The 14,232-nt window shown below is 46.4% G+C and overlaps 1 protein-coding gene across 3 annotated transcripts; it reads left to right on the forward strand.

Annotated features, from left to right (window-relative positions):
* Positions 1-5,306: 5,306 nt before the first annotated feature.
* On the forward strand, positions 5,307-11,744 carry ZBTB18 (zinc finger and BTB domain containing 18). 3 transcript variants are annotated; one of them, XM_075707312.1, is made up of 3 exons: positions 6,612-6,803; positions 8,904-9,591; positions 9,704-9,772. In XM_075707312.1, exons 1-3 carry the CDS (start codon positions 6,791-6,793, stop codon positions 9,732-9,734), a joined length of 732 nt encoding a protein of 243 aa, XP_075563427.1. In that variant the 5' UTR covers positions 6,612-6,790; the 3' UTR covers positions 9,735-9,772. The 3 variants fall into 3 exon arrangements, with proteins under 3 accessions (XP_075563426.1, XP_075563427.1, XP_009485258.2); XM_075707311.1 differs by lacking the exon at positions 6,612-6,803 and adding an exon at positions 5,307-5,331 and having other exon boundaries at positions 8,904-11,744; XM_009486983.2 differs by having other exon boundaries at positions 8,904-11,744.
* Positions 11,745-14,232: the final 2,488 nt, after the last annotated feature.

The following is a 14,232-nucleotide window of genomic DNA, read 5'->3' on the forward strand; positions in this document are numbered from 1 at the left end:
CACGTGCTAAGAAAAGCTCTTAGCTGAGCACAGCCTGGTGGCTTACCCAGCATAGCTAGGGCTGATAAGAATCACTGATCCAGTCAGACTCTGGCACAATAAGATGCACATTTAGCCAACTCACGCAAAGGCTGTATTATATTATCTTGGCACTTCCCCAACACTGGTTCCCCAGAGAGAAAACTCAGTTCCATGGTGACATCAGCTGAACCTCAAGTGTGATGGCAGCTCCAGAAACTATTTAACTTTTAATTTTTCTGAAAACCAGACTGCCATTAATTAAGTTTCACTACAATTAAAAAAAATATCAAAAATTAAAAAAAGAAAAAATTCAAGAGTGCCATGATCACAAGTCCTAATTTTCACTTCTCTGGTATACATAACCCTGGAGATACTTGCTGCTGTACCTCCAGTCAAAGCATTCTGGGAGAGTTTTAATTTACCAAGGGGGTACCCACTTTCCATTGTCCTATCAATGAAAACAGTAGTGATGCTTATGGGTGATGGTATCTGGTCCAAAATAACCTGTAGAGCATAAACCTGAGATATTTGACTACAGATGAGCAGTTTTCATTATCAATTTCTCTTTTTTCCACAGAGAACAAAATGGATGGTACGGATGGTAATTAGCACAGCACTGCTCTGCAATTTGAAGAAAATGTGGAAAATTGTGTTATAGCAGGTATAAGAAAGAAGCATTAAGGGCCAAATTTGCAGCTGGTTCCACAGTATAGCTGTGTCGTGTTAACATCTAAATCTATGCCTCCGGACCTGAATATCACGCAGGCGCCTTTGACCTTTGTCAGCTCAGGCTCTTCTGCTGGACTGTCCTCAAGAGGAGTTTCCAAGAGCATACAGCACCATTCAAGCTCCAGAAACAAATGTGACGAACCCATTGTGAGGCTTGCAGGCAAAGCTGGCATCTGCAAAGCAGCTCACTATGTATTAATCAGTCTTGAGCAGCAACGAACAATACTGGGAGATTCACCACAAAAACCGTTTTAGAAAAGATGCCCGGAAACCTCAACGTTCCCAGATCAGAGGCGAGCGAGGAGGCTCTACCAGAGCTGCAGGCACTCCTGTAGCACCACGTTGCAACGTCGGCATTGGTTATGAGCCAAAGGCCTTCAGGCTTGCTTGTTGCCTGGAGGATATAAATGAAAGTCAGCAGGTGCAAAGGTGCAAGAAGTGCAAAACTGCACCATGTCTTTCCAAACTGTGTTTGTGGAGTAAATGAGACTCGTTTCTTTCCATGCTAAATCAAGACCATTTTTATTTTCTTTGGCTTATGAACGTTCTTAGTTCAATTTTCGTGTGTGTTCTCTACGGTACCTTGGGATGCCTGAGGTGATTTATAAATATGTGTAGAGACCAGGTGTATTGCCAGATGTTTATGTCCCTTTACAACAAGGCTCCACCATCCCTTCCAATGGAACGCCCGTCTTATATTATTTTTTCTAATAGAGGATCAACTGGACTACAGGGTATTTGTGAGTTTTCCCTGCGTAGGATTTTTTCTTAATTCAATTTTCTATCATCTTGTTTCTATGTTTAAATAATGCTAAGTCTTTAAACCCCTCTAAGTACTCTTTAAAAAAAATTAGAGTTCCTTTCACATTAAAAAAAGAATCACAGGCAAATGTCAACGGTTCCAGGTTTAAATCAATGAAGTTTGACTCGCTGCCAAAAAGATTTTTAATCTTAAAGTGTTACCTACACTCAATTTTTTTCTGTTTCATTCCATCTCCTATTTAGAAATAGTAAAAAAATGTTTTATTATAATAGCTGTATAAACGGTAATTGCAGATCATTCTTTTAAATATAACTGTAGTAAGAAATAACCTGTAGCCCCGAGGGCAAACCAGTCTGAAGAGGCAAAAAGGACAAAGTGATTTGCCCAAGGTCATATAGTCAAGTGATAGAATGGAAAAGAAAATACAACCTGATTCAATCAGGAGCCAGCACTGTAACTACTAGGTGAGGGGCAGTGAGATTTTTCTCAGTACATCTTAAAACATAAGGAGGTAAGTTCTTGTGTATGAGGAGGAAAGAATAAGTGAACAGAATGTATAAACAGTAATGCCCCATGAAATTTACAGTTATTTTTAAATTCCAGGTCCTGTAAAAGTCTATAAGGACCTGAGAAAGTCCATTTGCTAAACGTCCTCTTTAGCAAAGAAATTATTTGAATTTTTTTCACATTAAGCAGCCTCGTTTTTCCCCGAGTTTTGTATTATAAGAATCACTAAACTGCCTCCCTCAGTAAAGCTGCACTTGTAAAATTAAGTATTCATAAACTGAGGTCTTACTAACTGACCCCGAGCAGTTGGTGAGATGGCTTATACTAGGTAGCATGAGGCAGGATGCAGTTTACAGATCTAGGACAACGTAGTTAATGTAATCATCTCAGGCACATTCACTGACAGTTCAAATATATATAACTGCATAAGTTATTTGTACGTTTCAGATTAAAAAAAAAACTTTAGAACTATTTTCAACAGCATTTCCTATTAAAATACTTCCAACATTTATTTTTGCAATTGGAAGAAAAAGCAGCTTAGTAGTTATAGGAAAGATGTTCAAGAAATGACAGGCAGCAGGGAACAGAGTACTGATTTTTCTCAGATGAAGTGATTATTAGCACTGAGGAGACAATCAGGAAACATGAAGAGTCAGCATCTTAGCTGCTGTGTCTTGAAGACAAGGACAAAACCCCATCGAGTTCCAGGTATAATGGAATATGGAACATAATGCCAATGGGGGGAGGGGGGGAAAGAAACCACCCTTACATATGGAATTGTAACAGCATCTAAGATGGACTGAGACACTATGAGGTTAAGAGTTAAAAAATCCCACACCAGGTCTGCATGAACAATCAGTTCACTGAAGGATAGAGAGAAAAGTGTCTTCTTTTGTACATATATATATTCTTTTTTATGTATATGTATGTAATGCTTGAAGCATATGGACACCTAGATGCTAGCTGCTGTGTGATATACATAGCAGGGCTGTCAAATAAATTAGGCACAGCCAGAATTCAGTATGTCTTTATAACGGTTTCGTATTACTGAAGGAGACTAAGTACGTGCCTTCAGCTTTTGCATCTACTCAGTCAGTTTTGGTTATTGATACATAACCGAGTTCTTTTCTTTAAACTCTTGAGTCTCTGTTGGTGAGCCTTATTTTTCTTCAAAATACTTCCCTGCCTTAACTGTGTACCTGAAACTGAAGGGGAGATGGGGAAATACTCAACTCCTTGGATTAGTCTTTTCCTAAGGAAGACCCCAGCTCTTCACACCTGGCCTCCACTGCCCTATCCTAAACCACCACTAAGCCATGGTATTCTCCAACGCCGCTGACCTCAACCTGCCTGTGAACCACCGCGAGGTCTGGAGAGCTCCTTTTCCCCTCAGCCACCGTCCTTCCCACCGCTGCCCAGGGGTGCGCAGGCCCGGGAACGTGCACGTCCCAAATGATGCCAACCTGCTGGCGCTGCTCCTCGTAACCTGCCCCGCCGCGGCGGGAAGCGCAAAGACGACAAATCAAAACACAACGCTAGCGGTGGAAACTCCAGCCCGGGGCAGGGCAAGCCACTGAAAGAGAGAAAGCACACTCCCATCGCACTAGCGTTACAAATTCAGAACTGGCCTGTGCCGACCGAGGAGAGGGGCTAGGACACAAGCTACGGAATTACAAGGTAAATATTTATTCATGCGCATGAGGTGCCCCAGCCAAACTGGACACACCCCAGGGGTTATTCTTCAGGGCTTTTATGCAAGGGTATGATATGAATCACCCGATTACCTACTAATGCACGTTTCTAACTATCCAATCATAAATGTGGTACAGCAAAGCGGCTCTATTTTTGTACGTCTTGCAGCAGCAGCATCCGTCAGCATCCTCGTGGCTTATCTGTTAATCCAGATGTTTCTGTCATCAACTTCTGCAAAGTTATTGGGCATCAGCAACTCGTGTTTCTCTGAGATACGGATCCCTCTGTAAATTTTGTGAAAAGTTTCCTTATCTAAGTCGATCGCTTGACCTTAGGAGGGGCAGGTGACAGGTCTCAAGATAACAAGGCAGCAATTATATGCTAATAACGTTCTTGGCTCCTAATGGCTGCGTGGCCTCAGTAATTTACACCACCCTCCATCCTGCGCGGCCCCGAGGCAGCGGGGTGAGCGGCGCCCGGCCGGCGGGCTGCCTGCCCGGGCCGCCGGCGCCTGTGGGCGAACTCCTGGCCACAGGCACGGGAGGACGGGGCCGGGCGGCTTCCTCGGGGCGGGCGGGCGGGCGGGCCTGGCCAGCACCGGAGGCGGCCGAGGCCTCCCCGCCCGCCGGGCTGGGCACACTTGGGCACAAAGCCAGCACCCCCGCCTGGCCCAGCCCGGCACAGGCGGCCCCACCACCTGCGTGGCCACGACGAGAGCGCAGGGACGCGCCAGCCGCCGCCGCCGCCGCCCTCGCCCACCCGGGCCGGCCCCGGCCCCGGCCCCGGCCCCGGCCGCACCTGCCGCCCGGCCACCCTCCGCCGTCCCGCCATGCACCGCGCCGCCCCCCCCGCCCGCGCCCCGGCAACCGGCGCGAGGCCGCGGCCCGCGCGCGCCCTCAGGAGCGAAGCTCCGCCCCCTCCAGGCTCGCCCCACCCTCCGCCCCGCCCCCTCCCCGGGCTCGGCGGGGCCCCGCCCCCTTCCGCCTCGGCTCCTCGCCGGGTCACGCCCCCTGCCTCGCCGCGCGCCGCCATTGGCGGCGCCGCCGGCCTTCCCGGGCCGCCCTCCTCCACTCAGCGCCCGCCGCGGCCCGTCACTCATCGGCGGGGCGCCGCGCCGGTTGGCGGCGGCGGCGGCGCGGGCGGGCCGGGCTGTCAGTCAGGGAGCGGAGTCCGAAGTGGGGAGCGGGGAGGGGGCGAACATCTGTCTGCCGCAGCCCGGGCCCGGCTGTGCCGCCGCCGCCGCCGCCGCCGTGCGTGCGCCCGCCCGCCCGCCCGCCCGTGCTGCGTGCGCCCGGCGCCCCCGCCCCCCGGCCCCCGCCCCGCCCCTCCCCCGCGCCCGGCCGCCCGGCCCCGGGCTCCGCGCCGTCTCCGGCCGTCGGTGCCATGGGGAGCCGCTGAGCGCGGGGCCCGCTTCGCTCCGCCGGCTGCCCCGCTCGCTCCTCAGCTGCCGGCAGGGGGGAGGCCGGGGGGGGCGGCGGCCAGCGGGCGCGGGGGGCGGGCGGGGGGAGGGCGGGAGGGGGGCGAGAGGCGATCCCGGAGCGGCAAGTGAGCGAAGAGGAGCCGGCGGGCGGCGGCGGCGGCGGCGGCGGGAGCGCGGGGACTTCGGGCCGTCGCGGAGTGTGAGTCCCGCTGCCCCCATCCCCACACCCGGGCCGGGGCCGGGGCCGGGGCCGGTGCGGCCCCGCGGGGCGGGCGGAGTTGGCGGCGGGTCCGGCGGGGGGTGGGCGCAGCCGGGCGGAGAGGCGGGGGGCGGGGGCAGCCCTCCCCGGGCGGCGGGACCGGCCGCCCCGGCGCCGCTCCCGGTTACTTTTCTTTTGTTGCCGCCGTGACCCGGGGGCGGCTTTTCCTGCGCGCCGGGCAGCTGCTTCCTTCCCCGCGGGGCGGCCGCCGGCGCGCCCGGCCCCGGCCCCGGCCCCGGCCCCGGGGGGGTGCGGCGCTGCCCGGCGGGAGCAGGCCCCCGCGCCGCGGGGGGCGGCCGGCCCCGGCCTGGGGTGTCGGGGCGGGGGGTGGCAGCCCCGGCGAAAAGTTGCCGCCGCCCGGCGGGGATGGGGGGGCCGGGCCCGCCGGGAACTTGCTGCGCGCCGCCGGCCCGCGGCGCCGCGCCTCCCCTCACGGCCCGGCCCGGCCCGGCCCGGCCGCGGGCAGGTGGAGAGCCCGCTCCGCCGACGGGAGCGGGGCCCGGGGGGGGCGGGGGGGGGTGTGCGGCGGCCGGCGGAGCGAGGGGCAGGGCGGCCGGCGGGGGGGAACGGGGCTGGGGGGGGCCGGGGCCAGCGTCCCGGTGCCACGGCAGCCGCGTAAGTGACAGCCCGAGCCCCCCGCAGGGGAAAAGCCATTTACGAGTCAAGCCGCAGGCTCGAAATAGTGCCCCGGGCAGGTTAACTGCTCCGCCGTCTTAAATGAGCTGGAGTTTGGGTGCTCGGTATCGCTCCCGCTGTCTGAACCTCGAAACTGAAAGGACGGACGGCGAAGCGGGGAGCTGTGAGTCGAGCACATAGGTTCGGCTAATTTCTGCTTTTAACTGAACCTCTGGGCTCGATAAAACCGAATCGGTGTGGATTTCTCGGGTAACCCCGTGGCTGGGGTATGCTGTCAGCGTATAAAGCGGTCCTCCAACTTCAGGCAGAAGTGTTGCTATGCTGCAAATACCGTAGAGCCCCATATGTTTAGGATTTTCTTTTTTTTTCTTTTTTTTTTTTTTTTCCCTCCCTGTTAGAAAGTTTGAAAAAAAGAGACTTTGAAGTATTTTGTTTATACTAACAGAAGAGAAAAGTTCTCCTAAGAAAAAGCTGGTGGCAGGAGTGTAGAGGAGTAGCATATGGCATTAAAAGGAGCACAGCTGGAGGTAGCATTTCCATCTGAACATGATGTCAGAGCAGCTGACAGCCTGCCATCCCTCAGCCTTTTATTCTAACACACAGACAGGGAGTTAGTGTGTGCAGATCTGTGTGTGGAGAAGGTATCTCATTCCTCTCTAACATCATCTCCACTTTGCATCTGTCTCTCCTAGTCTGCTTTTTTTCCACCGATCTAACAGACCTGGAGCCAGCAAGACTCAGAGGAAAGGACTTAATCAGGTTTATGTGTACTAAAGGTAGGAGTAGCAATAGATTAGATACAGCATATTTCTGTTTTGGTGTGTTGTTTATTGAATTTCAGAAAAAAAATCACATTACTTTTCTAACCAAGTTTAGAGGTAATATATGAAATTGAGTATTAAATAGATAAGTGGACTTAGCCAAAAGGCTTGGGCTACAGTTGGAGAGTATCAGTTCTTGGGCACATTGTTAGCATTAACTTTAATGCATATTGTGAGAATGTCTTGGTTTGGAAGAAGGAGACAGCAAGTTCATTCCTCATTTCTCAGACCAGGACTGCAATGGATTTAGTGGCAAGCCTAAAGAGAGTTCTGCTTTAGGTTCTTGTATCGCATCTTTTAAATGACTTTATGGGGGTTTTAGTGAGATGTGCAAAAGTGCGCTTTTTTAAAAAAGGAGCGTTCTGGCTAAAATGTGTTTGTGGGGAAGTCTTTCATTAAACTTCACGGTTAAATATCCAGCAGCTCAGAACCGTAGTAGCATACAGCTGTAGTGCTTCTGAAAGATAGAAATCAGTTATGTGTTTAAAAACTTTTGTACCCGGGAGAATGGCTTGACTGGTTTCCTCTTTTCTTTCTCGCGTGTAGCATTTGAAATCTTTTATTTCAGCATGACAATAATTATTTGAAGGAGTTTTTGTATTTGCGACTAATTTAGAACTTGTAGATTTGAGCTGCCTGAATTGGCCAGACAGCTGTAATCGCACTCCTCTATTCTTAATCTCTTTATCTGGGCAGCAGCTGCCATATGGCCACAGTCAGCTGGATCAGATGTTTATAAGCTTCCTTCTTCGTCCCTCTCTGTCCTTTCAGCCTCCTAATTTGATCACAGCTACCTTGTGAGCTGCCCTCCAATCTTTATTTTTAGCCCTCTTAAGGATTAGGATTGATGTTGGCTGTGGGGCACTTAAAGTGATTGTATTGTAAATCTTCATGCTTTACTCTAGCAATGGTATTTTACAGAATATAGCAGGGGTTGTGTTGTAAGTTTTAGTACATCTTGGTTCGCAAGAGATGAGGATTTTTCAATAATATCTGCCAGCCTAGAGAGCCACGATCTGCTTAGATGGTTTGGGAGAACACTGCTATCAATCACAGAAGAATAGATTAAGACAGGTTTTTAAGAGATTTTACTTTCTATTAGAGTTTTGACTTCTCTACTTCTTTGAAGTTTATTTTTTCTTTATCAGCAAGGAAGGTGAATAGAAAAATACTTGGGTAAGAACAGTACTCGGGATACTGATTTTAAATATGCACACATGCACACATGCTCACGTTGAATGACTTTTTTTTTTTTTTAAGTTTGGTACTGCAAACTCTGGCTGGTGTGGGAGGGGAGGGAAATTTCTGTCCTTCTGCATAGGGGAAGCGGTGCTTGTTGGCGTTTTGGTTGTTAGTTTTCTTTTGTAAATACTGCACGTTGGCAAAAAAATGTTCATGTTTTATTGTACAGTATGGAGAAGGTTTAAAAACTGAAACTGTACTTACTACAAGAAGAAAACCGTGCGAACGAAATTTCTAGAAACCTTGATTTTGCTGTCGATATAAATTGACACCCGTAAATAATTTTTATACTTTATGACTGTTAGACCTTCAGATTCGGGTATAGTAACATTTCTTCATGTGCGAACCTCTCTCCTCTTGGTACAATTTGACTTTAAAGAGAAGGTTGATGATCTGATTTTTTCTTTTTTCCTTCCCCCTCTGTGATCTCTCAAACTCAGTGTTAAAAAAATTTTTTTTTTTTTTTTGGGTCTGCCCTCCTAGGGACGCAATCTGGAGGAAGTTCCCTAAAAAAAAAACCAAAAAAAACTGTTGAACAGATTTTACGAACAGCAGTGATACTTTAAAAAAAATTACAGATGTACCTATGCGCTTATTAGAACGGCTTATTTAACCGCTGAAAGGAAATCGTAACTTCAGTGGTTGATCGGGAAAAGAGTTGCCATAGTACGTGTGTGTTAAATGATCTTTGCGTGGTGTCAGTACCAGAATTCTGGCAGTATAAATACGAGGTTTTTAGAGTGGAATAACTTGGATGCGTAAGTTCTGTGATTCCGACCTATATTTAATTTTTAAAAATCTCGTTGCTTATAGGTTATGAAGACAGTATGGAGTTTCCTGACCACAGTAGACATTTGCTACAGTGTCTGAGTGAGCAGAGACATCAGGGTTTTCTTTGTGATTGCACTGTTCTGGTAGGAGATGCCCAGTTCCGAGCGCACAGAGCTGTACTGGCTTCATGCAGCATGTATTTCCACCTCTTTTACAAGGACCAGCTGGACAAAAGGGACATTGTTCATCTGAACAGCGACATTGTTACAGCCCCAGCTTTCGCTCTCCTGCTTGAATTCATGTACGAAGGAAAGCTCCAGTTCAAAGACTTGCCCATTGAAGACGTGCTAGCAGCTGCCAGTTATCTCCACATGTATGACATTGTCAAAGTCTGCAAAAAGAAGCTGAAAGAGAAAGCAACCACGGAGGCAGACAGTACAAAAAAGGAGGAAGACGCCTCAAGTTGTTCAGACAAAGTGGAGAGCCTCTCCGACGGCAGCAGCCACATGCCAGGAGACTTGCCCAGCGATGAAGATGACGGAGAAGATGAAAAATTGAACATCCTGCCTAGCAAAAGGGACTTGGCGGCTGAGCCTGGGAACATGTGGATGAGATTGCCCTCAGACTCAGCAGGCATTCCCCAGACTGGCGGAGAGGCAGAGACGCACGCGGCAGCAGCTGGAAAAACAGTAGCCAGCCCCTGCAGCTCAACAGAGTCTTTGTCCCAGAGGTCTGTCACCTCCGTGAGGGATTCAGCAGATGTTGACTGCGTGCTGGACCTGTCTGTCAAGTCCAGCCTTTCAGGAGTTGAAAATTTGAACAGTTCTTATTTCTCTTCGCAGGACATGCTTAGAAGCAGCCTGGTTCAGGTGAAGGTGGAGAAAGAGGCTTCCTGTGATGAGAGTGATGTTGGCACTAATGACTATGATATGGAACATAGCACTGTGAAGGAAAGTGTGAGCACTAATAACAGGGTACAGTACGAGCCGGCCCACCTGGCTCCGATGAGGGAAGATTCGGTCTTGAGGGAGCTAGATAGAGAAGACAAGGCAAGCGATGACGAAATGATAACTCCAGAGAACGAGAGAGTCCAGGTGGAAGGAAACATGGACAGCAGCTTGCTCCCTTACGTGTCAAACATACTTAGCCCCGCTGGCCAAATTTTCATGTGTCCTCTCTGCAACAAGGTCTTTCCTAGCCCCCACATCCTGCAGATCCATTTAAGCACGCACTTTCGAGAGCAGGACGGGATCCGCAGCAAGCCTGCTACCGATGTCAATGTCCCGACCTGCTCGTTGTGTGGTAAGACTTTTTCTTGCATGTACACCTTGAAACGTCATGAGAGGACTCATTCAGGTGAAAAGCCCTACACTTGCACCCAGTGTGGGAAGAGCTTCCAGTACTCCCACAACCTGAGCCGCCACGCAGTGGTTCACACGCGGGAGAAGCCTCATGCTTGTAAGTGGTGTGAACGCAGGTTCACGCAGTCCGGAGACCTTTACAGACACATTCGGAAGTTTCACTGTGAGTTGGTGAACTCATTGTCTGTCAAAAGCGAAGCACTGAGCTTACCTACTGTCAGAGACTGGACCTTAGAAGATAGCTCACAAGAACTTTGGAAATAAAATTTTTATATATATAAATAATATATATATAAATCTATATAGTTGTGGTACAGTCTAAAAGCAATCTTGTTTCCTTGAACTGAAAGTTTGGCTATTAGCTTGTTTTTGCACTTTAAGGCAGCATGAATATTTCACTAATTTAGCACTCCGATAAAAATGAACTGTAGAGGTAATCCGACAAAGTAACAAATTACGGAGCGTATTTTTCCCCCTTTTCGGAATAGAAGCCAGCGGATACTTTACTTCTAAGGAATCTCCAATTCAGAAAATTTGGACATGGCTTTATTCTCCCCAAAACACTGCGTTCTTTTAAGCTCTCGATCTTTTTCCTCTTAAAATCTGAATGTAGAAATCCTCTCCCAATTTTGTCAGTTCCTTTACATTTCTATAATTGCATGAGTCCTTTCTAGCTGTTGGAAACCTGAATGCTTTTAGACCCAAATGGAAAATTTCTGAAATGCTGGATTATCTATTTTTAAACAAGCGGTTGACTTAAAACTTATTATGGCAACTCCTGGATTTCTGACAGTTCCCACTGGAAAAAAACAAAACAAAAAAACAACACAAAAACATAAAACAAAAACCCTGAGAGTACACTGGGATCACTGGGACTCTGTCTTACATGAAGGTTTGCTTGGGATGAAAAAGGATATTGCAGCTTCAGCAGTGATGAACTGTGTGTTTAAAAAATGTGAATTACTGTTATTGTATACTGTAATTGATTACATGGGCCGGGGGGAGGTATCAAAGAACTTGGCAGGTTGTGTTGATGCTCTTAGTTGAGTCTTGAGAAGTAAATATTAACGCTACAGAAATGCATGATTTTCAGTATATTTTCGTCTTTGTTTGCATTGTATAACTTTAACGAGTGAGTTGAAAATTATTTAATTTCCTTAGGAAAAAAAAAAAAAACCCGACACCGTTGAAAATGCCGGTGTTACGAAGAAGAGAAATGCACTGTTTTTATTTTATCTAATTTAAATTTACTTTCCCACTGTCTTTAAGTTGAGAAGAACTTAAGCTACGAGTCGCCGATTTAGCTACGTTAACAAGGAAAAAAAAAAAAAATGAATGTTTACAACCAGGCTTCGAGATTTGCATGTGCGGTGTGCATTTACTAACCCCAGACCCCTTCTAATTGCACAGACCCCACGCCAGCTCCAGCTGAGGTGCGTCCATTTCCCCAGATGAGCATTTGTAGGATTCCTGCTGCACCACTCCACCACAATAGGTCGTTCTTTTTTTTCCCCCCCGTTGAAAAGAGGCTGTGGACTGAAAAAAAAAAAAAAAAAAAAAAAAAAGAAAGAAAGAAAGAAAAAAAAGAAAAGAAAAAAAAAAAAAAAAAAAAAGCAAAAGCCCCGGGCTGAAAGGCCTGGGAAGGCCTGAGTGACAGGGGGGCCGGGGGAGGGCAGGGGAAGGACTATGTGTATCCAAGCAGCAGAGACTGCAGCCTGACGTGTGGTTTTAATGACCAACACGCAGGTCAAAAGCATTTTGCACAGTGTTTGTTTTCCTGTCTTGCACTTACAAATAAGGTCTATGGGAGTAGCATGGAAAACGTTTGCTGTTTTTTCCTTTTTTTTTTTTTTTTTTTCTCCTTTTTTTTTTTTTTTTCCCTCTGCTTTTGTTTAAAATTTGATCGCCTTAACTACTGTAAACATAGCCTATTTTTGTGCTTAAGATACTGAATGGAAAACTCCATTGTGTATTGCTGGACTGTTTTGGAAATATTTGGTCAAATGTGTGTTAATTTGGCTGTAATGGCATTTAAAACAAAAAAAAAGCTGTGAAAATGGCCTTGGAGCGTTATCTTTAGTTACTTGAATAGTTTCTAGGTTTTAAAACTACATTCTTTTCTTAAGTTAGAGAAGACAATCAGTGTCTGAGGAAAATGGACTTTCTCTTGGATTTTTTTGTGGTCCTCGTGAGTGATTTGCTTTTTTCCTTTCCTTAGTTTCACATTCTCTTTTGTTCTAAAACTTAGACTGACATCTAGCTTTGACAATCATAGTATGTTTTATTTTCCTGAGGGGGGAATAACTTATAATGCTGTTTAGTTTTGTACTATTGGTGTGTTGGTGAATTTTTAAACTGTGTGCTAACTGCAATAAATTATATGAACTGAGAAATCAATTCCCTTGTCTTTTTTCCCTCTTTTAAATTATAGTTACGGAGTATTTTTTATAATGTGTAACTTTATTACTTTTGTACAGACTTCTATTGCTAACTGTGTATGGAATATGTTTTCAGTATGCTTTTGAGCACTTTGTTGCTAACGTACATATTTACATCTCACTTAACATTTAAAAAAAAAATTAAATGCTTGTGTTTTGAAAGCATTTCTGTGTGTGTAGCTCTCGATCATTCTGTAGAGGGATTTTTTATTATTACTTTTTTCTTCCCCCAAAGACTTTTGCAGAAGCAATCTATTAAATTCCAGAAATTTTGCTACCATGCAAATATCTGTGCAAACACACAATTCCTTTTCTGGGCTTAATTTCACCCCAAGGAGCCCTCTCGGGCTCATTCCTTTGTATTTGGTCTCTATCAGAACATTAGAGCAGAAGGCAACAACTTAATCTGAAGCACTGGCCGGGTACTGACTGGCCGTCAACGTTACAGTAGGCAGTCCAAAATACTGGTAATACATCAAAACTGTCTGGACTACAGAGGAAAATTAAAATAATCCTAAGTCTATCTGGGGATTTCTGTTACGGACTAAACATTTCTTAAAAAAAAAAAAAAAAAGCTTAGCGAAACCTTTGATAAAGACCTGGTTTAGATGCTTGTTGCAGGATATACCCAGAATTCTTGTTTGAGGCCGCTCCATCCTAGGAACGAGACCAGCACTGCAGAGCCCACTGGGAATATGAAAGTAGAGCTAAATTAGACTCTGGAACAGAGACAGTAGGACCAATTTGAAGGGAAAAAAATTATCTTAATTTAAACATTTCATTACATTTGTCATCTGCCTAGGTAGAACTGAAGTTGTGCCTTGACCAAGTGACTCTCAGTGCCTTAACACTATTCTGCTTATCATCCTACATCTACAGTAATTTGTACTTAGCCAAAATGATCTTTTTCACTGTTTTATTTATAACAATTTTCAATCATCATTCGCTGTGTTTGGGGGGGGGGGGGGTTGAGTTATTACAGATACTTCGAAAACATTTCCTTTTGCCAATGTTAGCGTCTTCAGCCACATAGATTTCTTTTTTTTCGAGCAGCAGACCTTTTCTGTAGGCTTTCATATGATAGAATATTATGTGTAGTTAAGATGGTTTAAAGTATCATCAAGACTGAAAAACAGCTACTATTGCAGTTCTGAAATCCGTGCAGCTGATGAGCTTTGGATGTGGCGCTAGGCAGATTCACCATTTGTTCTCCAACATTAAGATTTTCAAGGATTGTAGATTCCCAAATAAAACTAGACTTAGAAGGCGCCCTTCTTCAGAAGGATAACAGAAAACATAACTCGGCCATTAACGACAAAATAATTCAAAATATCCTGTATACTTTCGGGTTTTATCTAGATGGTCTATACATGTGCAGCACACGCTTGCTTGTGGCTATCAAAGTGTTTCTTCAATGAAAAGATGAAACATACTCCGGTGTTTTGTTTCTCTCCATAAGGTTTAGTGTACTGACGTAGCCGAATAGCTGTAACTTTTTTTTCTTTTCTGTTTTTTTTTTTTTTTTTTTAAATGCAGTCCCTAGATAATGAAGTATGAGAGAACATTTTATTT

Source organism: Pelecanus crispus, chromosome 3, assembly GCF_030463565.1.
Source record: "Pelecanus crispus isolate bPelCri1 chromosome 3, bPelCri1.pri, whole genome shotgun sequence".
NCBI lineage: Eukaryota > Metazoa > Chordata > Aves > Pelecaniformes > Pelecanidae > Pelecanus > Pelecanus crispus.